The sequence below is a fragment of the Euphorbia lathyris genome, chromosome 8, assembly GCF_963576675.1.
Source record: "Euphorbia lathyris chromosome 8, ddEupLath1.1, whole genome shotgun sequence".
Taxonomy (NCBI): domain Eukaryota; kingdom Viridiplantae; phylum Streptophyta; class Magnoliopsida; order Malpighiales; family Euphorbiaceae; genus Euphorbia; species Euphorbia lathyris.
The window spans coordinates 84,870,037-84,879,303 of record NC_088917.1 but is presented as its reverse complement, the minus strand read 5'-3'; the positions used below and the strand labels follow the sequence as shown (position 1 = coordinate 84,879,303).

Here is a 9,267-nt window from a genome sequence, read left to right as displayed (position 1 = left end):
ATGATGACATACAGGACACATATGCATGAGTTAACTCAAATCTCTTACCGAAACGATACATGACATCTACGTATGCGTCACATTGCTATTATGTGTCGGTTAATTTTATGGAAAAAAAAAACAAAATTTAGTTATTTTAGGCATTGTCCAAAATAGTAGATTGACTCTCTGAACTTTGTAAGTGTCTCATTAGCTCTCTAAACCTACTTATTTCGTATCATCAGCTCCCTAAACTTGTCCATAAAAGTAGATTAGCTCCCTAAACTTTGTAAGTGTCTCACCAACTCCATAAACTTGCTTATTCTATAACAATTAAATACAAAAACTTATTAAACCTAAATTCAAAAAATACATCTCATCTGTTCGAGAGGTAATTTTTTCGTTTCTCTTATCTTTCAACCTATTATAAGAGTTAGTGTTGCAAGTTTGGGAGATTGAATGGATGATGATCGAGAGTTAGTATTATAGTTTTCGTATTTAGTTGTTACAAAATAAGTAAGTTTAGTGAGTTGGTGAGACACTTGCAAAGTTCAGGAAGCTAATATAATTTTATGGACAAGTTTAGGGACCTGGTGATACGAAATAAACAAGTTTATGGAGCTGGTGAGACATTTACAAAGTTGAGGGAGCCAATCTATTATTTTGGACAAGTTCAGGGAGCCGATCTACTATTTTGACAAGTTCGGGGAGCTAATGATGTATTAAGCATTTTTTTAGGAAAATAACCGACATGTGGATGTCATGTGCAGTTTCGGTCAGAGATCTGAGTTGATTCACGCTAACATATTACCTGCGTCATGATTTCATGCGTTTGAATCACTAAAATCGTCAGGGTGACCTAATTGAGACAAAACTCAAAGTTGAGTGATTTTATTGAGATAAATTGAAGTTTGAGAGACTATTTTAACGGTGGATTTAACCCCATATAAGTAACAATAAGTGTGAATTCATCACAACTATTGTTAAAAAATTAATTCTAGACTTTTCCGCTCACTTCTTCTCCTTCTCTCTCTAGTCTTTTGTGCCGCTCATCTAGTGGTGGAACCTTCCAAACCCTAGCGGCTCTGCTATTTCCGTACGGCCGATCGACAACCCTACTGCGTAACTTTCACTCTTCTTCAACGGTTAGTCTATTTCCCTGCAATTCTTATTGCCTATTGCTCTTTCTTTTCTTTCCCTTCTTCGTGCTTTAATTATACGTTTCTGCAAATTGCAGAGCTGTCCGACTGCTAACGAATTTTAATCCTGCGACAAATTCCAGTTTATCAGATGGAGGATTGGGGTAAAGACTTTCCTTCACGCTTTTTCTTTTCTTAATCAACATCACATCCTGCTTTGTTTTAAATTTCTGTTGCGGTGTTTGGTGGTACTGAAGATTCGGTATGTGAACCGGCTTAGTGAGTAATTTTGATTTAGTATGTCGATAAACTATTTTACGCTGGATTTGTTAAATTGGATTCTGAAGGAATATAGTTCATAGCTGTGGTTTTTTGTTCGATCTATGAGGCTGATATGTTCAAATTTAGTTCCTTGGCTTTTAGGTTAGTTATTCCTCAATCATCTTGAAGGTTAAACTACATTACTTTTGTTGTTCGGTTTAAGGAGTTAATTGCTAGCCACTATTTTAAATTTTGTGAAGAGAAATCTTTTGCAAGTGTCATATAATCTTAGTGAGCAATTTCGATTTAGTATGTCCGATAAGTATTTAAGGTTGGAATTGTGAAATTGGATTCGAAAGGACTATAGTTCATACCTGTGGTTTTTTTGTGCGATGTAAAGCTGATATGTTCAAATTTAGTTCCTTGGCTTTTAGATTATGTTATTCCTCAATCATCTTAAAGGTTAAACTACATTACTTTTGTTGTTTGGTTTAAGGAGTTATTTGCTAGCCACTGTTTTAAATTTTGTGAAGAGAACACTTCTGCACTTGTCAGCTAATCTTACATTATTGATCTGCACCTTCTTGAATATGGTTCTAATATCTGATAGATGAACTACTGTTTTAAGGTTTTATTATGTTGTGCTTTGGTGCTGGTTTAAGCTAATGAAACTCAAAAGCTAGTTAATTCATTGTACTGCTTGCTTTACTTTATTGTTGAATCTGGATCGACGTGTAGTAGAGTATTTTACTGAGAATTTCAACCAATATGAATAGTATTTAGTTTTTTGGCCAAATATCCCAAAAAATAATGGATATTTTTCTTAATTTGACTGTAGCCGTATTGTTTTAAAATGATCAACTTTGGCCGTCCTTTATAATTTGTAACAAACTAACAGCTGTGGCTGGATTTATTGGGGGCTGGAAGGTTATGGGGCAATATACAAGTATAACCATGTGGCAGTATCTGATGGATAACAATATTTTTTCATATCCGTTGCTTAAATGATTCGAAATATAAAATATTGGTTTTTTCCTTTTGCCATGTAGACTGTAGAGCATTACAAACTTGCCTTGTACTATAATTGAATTTGACTCTGAAGTCGCATTTTTAACTTTTTTTTTCCTTACAATTTGATGAAGTTACTTGCTTTTGTTTCAGAGGATGATGTAAAAATTCCACCCCTCCTATTAAAGGAGCAAAACAAAATTAATTGGGACGATGAAGATGTGGATGAGAATGATGTGAAGGAATCATGGGAAGATGATGAAGAACCAGCACCGGTATGATTGACAATATAAACATGATTTTGCATTATTTAACATTTAACAAAGGCTTCTTACTGACTTTAAATCTGCTTTGAGCTTTGGCATACACATAATCCATCAAAAAAGAATACGATATGTGTATTTTGCCATTTTCAACATGCATTTTGAAGGAACATTATGGAATGTGAAATTATTATTCTACTACCTAGTTATTAAAGGCGCGCCTATGGCGCATGGCGCACCAGGCGCAGGCCTTAGCGCCATGGAAGCCCCATGGCGAGGCGCAACTGCCATGGCGTGCGCCTGGTGCGCCATTTTGCGCCAAGAGGCAGTTGCCAAAGGCGCGCCTTGGCTGTTAGAGGCAGTTATGGGCAGTTTTTTGGAATTTTTGGCATTTATTTTTATATATCTGGAATGGAACACGTGTTCTATTAACAAAAAGTATTAAAAAGGAGAGAGATTAAACGTTTTAACTAACTAGAAGACGAAGAGACTCTTTGAAGAGGAAGAGACAGAGTCATTTGAAGAGTGAGAGACATAGTCATTTTATTTATGCTTAAGATATTTTCATGATTTATTATTCATTGCATTTTTATGTTAGTTTTATAGTTTTATAATTTTTATTTTTGTAAGTGCGCCTTGTCTCGCTATGGCGCGCGCCATCGCCGTGCGCCGTGCGCCATGCGCCAAGGCTCCAGGACCCCTTGCGCCTTAGTGCGCCATGCGCCTTTAATAACTATGTTCTACTATATCTTCACAGTGTTTAGTTTCTTGTTGACATGTCTTCATATACAAGCAGTTAATTTTTTCTTTTCGTATGCATAGTCTGCCTCCTATATGCGATAGACTTCCTGCAGAGCACAAGTGAATCAATGCCTCACCATGGGGATTTTGTGTAAAATTTACATGCTTCATTTCTAATCTTTAATGGAAGGAGAAATTGTAGATCGTCTTAACATGAGTAATATCTCCCAGTCTTTGATCCTGAGCCACTTCTCTTCACCTTTTAAATTGGATGTGCTGTTGCTTGGGGCGGGATGGGATGATATAATAAGGGATGTGGTTTTGTTCAAAGATACTGGTGCAGTTTCATTAATGTGAATTTTTTTGATGGAGGCAAAAAGCACTTGTTTTCAGATTTTGTCAGTCAGCTAGACTAGCTGTATCTGATTTTGCTCTCTTTTTTACTGTATAGTTGGGAGATTGGATTAGACAAATATATTTAAAAAATTAGCAAATGGAAAGAAGAATGGAGAAATTCAGGTAATATCTGGCTTTAGGAAACATTAAGGAACACACAAGACTGCTAATTCAAGTGGGTGTAATATGGAACTAATTTGTGTTCTCAAATCTATTCCAATTTTTAGTCACATCGAATCTCCATCTCTCAATGTTTCCATGTAACTGCTAGGTAGTCAATGGAATAATTGAAGATGCCCTTTGCTATTTCTCTGTCTGTCCTCCCCATTCATGCCTCAGCAACCCAAGTTTCCGATCTCCCTATCCTTTTTGTCAATTCCTTTCAGCTCAGTGGCTTGGATTTGGTTATCAATGGAAATCTTTATTGTGTTCGTATAATTGAATTAGGGCTGATGTCAAATAATAGCTCACCTGTACAGTATTGTGTCCTGCTTGACTGTTTGTTGAGGTGGGCTGTTTTGCTATCAAGTCTTACGATTGTCAAGGAATTATGGGTTGGTAAGTCTGGGAATGACTTCTTGATGACGGCACTCCTGACAAGATGTTGGTTTCGGATTTGTCTGAAAGCTGGTTGTGTTATGTTCTGTTTTGTAATATTTGCTTCATCACCATATAACTGCAGATAATGTTGAGTGGAACAGCTCTTTTCCCTACTTGTAAAAGGGGTCAACCTTTAACCTTCTTTTCCCTTGTTGAGTTACATACAAAAAAGTTCTGTTCCTCTTTGCACAGAGCTTTGGTTGCTGATTGTAGCAGATGACCCCCTGAAGCAGCCCGATCTACATAAGCTACTTGGTGCTATCTATGTTGCACAGACATGGAAATGAATACAGATACAGACACGGAAACGGACACCAGAAACCTTATTTCTAAACCACAACCTTCAGAAAATAGCCTTCAAACAAAAATAGACACAGATATGGAACAGAAATGGACACGAAATGTGAAAACGCTACTAAAGAGAAGTGTCTGCAACATAGGGTGCTATACTATGCATTAAAAAAAGGAAATAATAATATGCAGCTTACTGTTTTGGTGCTAATTTATCTTCATGTTTATGCATAGAGTCAGACAGAGAAGACTATTCTGTGATGATATTGAATCAAACGTAGTCACAAAATCATTTACAAAGAGGTGAATATGATAATTAGTTGAAGTTTGCATGTTCATTGAAAATGTCACTGTGGGGCATATATGGTTGACTTATTCTATGTGTCTGATACTTTTTGTCAATTTTTGTCTGTGGTATGCATTTATGATTATGAGGTGTTGTTTTTGTTTTTTACTAATCAAATTTTTGCTTTATGCAATAGGTTCAGGAACCTGTGGCTAAACCTCCTCCTGAGAAGGTCACGAAGAAACCTGTGTCAAAAACAACAGAAAAGAAAGGCAAAACTGTTGAAGTAGCAAAACAAGAGCCCCAATTATTAGATCCTGTTGCTGAGAAACTTCGTCAACAAAGGTATTGTTGCCACTGGTTATCTTAGGGACCTGTTTATATCAATTTTTTTCATAAATTGTTGTGTGCGCAAAAGGCTAGTTGATAGAATGATGGTAGCTTAGTGGATGATTAAGCCATGTAAATATTGGCATTTAGAATGTCTTTGTGGATGGAAGGAAATGGGGATATAGCTCTTGTTGTTGTTGATGTGAACGAGAACATTTTGGTGCGTGCATTTTTGCTGGTAATTGGATCTCAAATTTAGCAAATTGTGATGTAGAGTTACTTGGCCTGGTAAGTGAAAGCTAGCCTAGTGTATCCACAATATGAACCTAGTTAAGCAGGTTGCCTGACATAAAAGGAATTTAATAATCAACAAGCTGAAAACGTTCTCTACATCACATTTGATTGTTATTGGACTATATCTGAAAAGATATGTGATTCTGTTTGATGATTGTTTGGTCAACTCATAAAAATAAGTAAGCCACAACAAGTGTGGGATACTTCTTTATCTCATTCTCGCTGTTGTTGGTGTTGACACAGCTAACTTAATAGCCTCGGGAGTTATATAAGTTGAGTAAATATGAGAATTAGATGCAACTGGAAAAAATCTCTAGTAGCATAATAGTTATTAAAGGCGCGCCTATGGCGCACCAGGCGCAGGCCTTAGCGCCATGGAAGCCCCATGGCGAGGCGCAATCGCCATGGCGCGCGCCTGGTGCGCCATTCTGCGCCAAAGGCAGTTGCCAAAGGCGCACCAAGGCGCGCCTTGACAGTTAGAGGCAGTTATGGGCAGTTTTTTGGTAGCTACCTTATATATCGGAATGGAACACATGTTATATTAACAAAAAGTATCAAGGAGAGAGATTATAGGTTTTAAACTAAGTAGAAGACGAAGAGACTCTTTAAAGAGGAAGAGACAGAGTCATTTGAAGAGTAAGAGATAGAGTCATTAAAAGAGGAAGAAGTTTAGTAGAAAGAAAACACATCAAACGGATTCAAACAACAAAAACAAAGAAGCCAAAGGGAATTCAACTTCAACAGTTTGATGATCAATAGTTTGATGATGCCTTAGATGAGGAGTGTGATAGTGATGATGAGGAGTGATGGATTTGGAGAGTTTTGATTAGGAGAACTTAGGAATTAGTATTCAACTTTAGAGTTTTCTAATATGGGGTTTATTTTGCATTTTAAAATTCATTTATGCTTAAGATATTTTCATGATTTAGTTTTATGTTAGTTTTATATTTTTATAATTTTTATTTTTTTAAGTGCGCCTTGTCTCCCTATGGCGCGCGCCATCGCCATGTGCCATGTGCCATGCGCCATGGCTCCAGGACCCCTTGCGCCTTGGTGCGCCATGCGCCTTTAATAACTATAGCATTTCAAACAAGATTATATTGAAATGCGCCTGCTACTTTAGACACTTTTTAGCTTTGCATTTATTTATTTTTCGAAACTTTGTTAAATAGAAATTAATTTTATTGACATGCTTAACTGTTAACTTTTGTAGTTGTATGGGAAGAAGTGTGAATTTTGACTTAATATAAGGAAATGAAAGTATGATGGTGATGACGTTTTTTCATGCTTATATGGTGTCTTTGGCTTGTTGAATTGTATAAATTGTTTTTGATTTTTCAATCCTGATAAGCCAAAAGAAACAAACTGAAATTTAGCGTATTCCTATTTTGATAATTGGCATTTCCCGGATGGTGCTGTTCACATGTACTTAGTTTGCTTCTCAAATGCTTGGAAAGGCTTTTCTTTGTGCTTTACATTAGTTAGGGATTATAGGAGTAAACCTGATGGTCAGGAACTAGCTTTCAGAAACTATGTTGCACGGAAACGGAAAAGGAATCTGAAACGGACACCGGGAGGAAACGTTATTTCTAAAAAAATATAGCTAGGAACGGTAGTTGAACCAGAAAAGAAACTGAAATGGAAACGAAGGGAAACTCTAATGAAAAAAGTTACCGTGCAACATAGTTCAGAGAAAGAATTACTAGGGTAGGACGATTCTCATCTATGTACTGCTCTTTCTTGAATTCGCGTGGGATACTTACTTGAGGTTCAATTATTTCAGGTTAGTAGAAGAAGCTGATTACAAATCTACTACTGAACTGTTTGGGAAGAAAGATGACGACAAGACGCTTTACGATTTTATTCCCAAATCAGAGAGTGACTTCTTGGAATATGCAGAACTTGTGGCGCATAGGCTTCGTCCATATGAGGTCCGAGAAATTAGCCTAGTATTTTCTTTTCAATGCCTACTGATTCAAGGCTGTGATGGTTTTCAACTTCTTGATATACTTTCGTCTGTGCAGAAAAGTTTTCACTATATTGCTTTACTTAAAGCAGTAATGAGACTGTCAATGACTAGTATGAAAGCGGCAGATGCGAAAGAAGTTTCATCTTCTATAACTGCAATTGCAAATGAAAAGCTCAAGGCCGAGAAAGAAGCGAATGCCGGTAAAAAGAAGACAGGTATATGCTACACTGTAATCTTCTTTTGTATGTACATTTTTTCAAAGCGAGCTTGAGTTCGTTTACACCTGTAATTAGGGATGTAAACGGGCCGCGGCGGGGAATGCATTTCCCATCCCCATACCCGTCAGTTAAACGGGGACATATTTGTCCCCATCCCCGTCCTGCGAGGAATCTCTGTCCCCGCGGGGATCCCTATTCCCCGTTTATATATATATTTCAAAAACTTTTTCCTCATTCCTCGTTCTCTGCGGGGAATCATTGTTTATGTTTAAAAAAATAATAATACATAGCTAATAATACCAAATATCAACAATCATTCTCCAATTTTCCAAACCATAAAAAACTAAAAATTGAAAACAACCAATCACACAATTAAAATGTACTTGAATCATCTAAAAAAATCAATTATCATGGGAAATAGTCGGGGATACCCAATTGGGGATTAACGGGGCGGGGATACCTTTCCCCATCCCCACCACAGGGACAAAACTATCCCCATCCCCGTCCCATGGGGATTCTTATCCTGAATTCCCTGTTCCCGTCAGGGCGGTTCACCAATGGGGACGGGGAATCCCTGTCCCATTTGAATCCCTACCTGTAATTAACATAGCGTATTAGTTGGCTTTTTGTGGTGGAATGTTAACTAGTTGGGTGGTTTTGGCAGCGGGAAAGAAGAAACAACTTCATGTGGATAAGCCGGATGATGATTTGGTGGTTGCGGGATATGATGCTCTGGACGATTATGATTTCATGTGATGTATTTTGCAGATAAGATAGGCTTTTTGTTTTTCGGGCACTGCCTGTTTTCAGTATATGCTCATTTTTACCGGTGATTGGTCCTAATGTTGTAAAACGATTCTGAGGATAACATTGCCTTTTTTTTAGTCTTCGAGTTGAATTGGTAAATTAAAAAAACTACCACAGTGAAAAATGAGTTGATGTTCATTCAGTTGGGTACTAATAGTTGAAATAAAAAAGTTGATTTGTGAAATTTAAATTATATTTAGATGGTTCTCTTCATCCTAATGTATTTTCTGATGGCTCAAGATATATATATATATATATATATATATATATATATATATTTTGAAACTGATGGCTCAAGATATAATTCCATATTCTTCAATGTCAAAACATGTTTAATTTTAAACAGGGCTGTGAAAGCTGTGGGATTTTCTATCCTCGTCCTGGACGGGGAATTCTCGATTAGGTTCCCCATAAGGTACGAATGGACTGTTTTGTCCTCCGCAAGTGGGGACGGGTTTGTATCGTACTATGGCAGTCTTGAAAGCTAAAATATGTTTAGTTAAAAATATAAAAAAGATAGATAAAATGATCAAAGGGTTAATATTGATAAAATATAGAGGTTTTATAACGTGTTTTTCAAAATGGAGAGACTAAGCAGTGTGTTACGTAAAAATGTAGGCATTAATAAATTATTTACCCAAAACTTTATGTATGTAAAGAAAAATGGAACGAGGGATTGGAGATC

General features: G+C 36.8%; 1 protein-coding gene across 1 annotated transcript; it reads left to right on the top strand.

Annotated features, from left to right (window-relative positions):
• Window positions 1-954: 954 nt before the first annotated feature.
• Window positions 955-8,775, top strand: LOC136202630 (uncharacterized). Its single transcript, XM_065993372.1, has 7 exons — window positions 955-1,124; window positions 1,217-1,282; window positions 2,541-2,662; window positions 5,161-5,309; window positions 7,372-7,519; window positions 7,613-7,772; window positions 8,440-8,775. The coding sequence occupies exons 2-7, from the start codon at window positions 1,270-1,272 to the stop codon at window positions 8,529-8,531; spliced, it is 684 nt and encodes a 227-aa protein (XP_065849444.1). The 5' UTR covers window positions 955-1,124; window positions 1,217-1,269; the 3' UTR covers window positions 8,532-8,775.
• The last annotated feature ends 492 nt before the right edge of the window (window positions 8,776-9,267 follow it).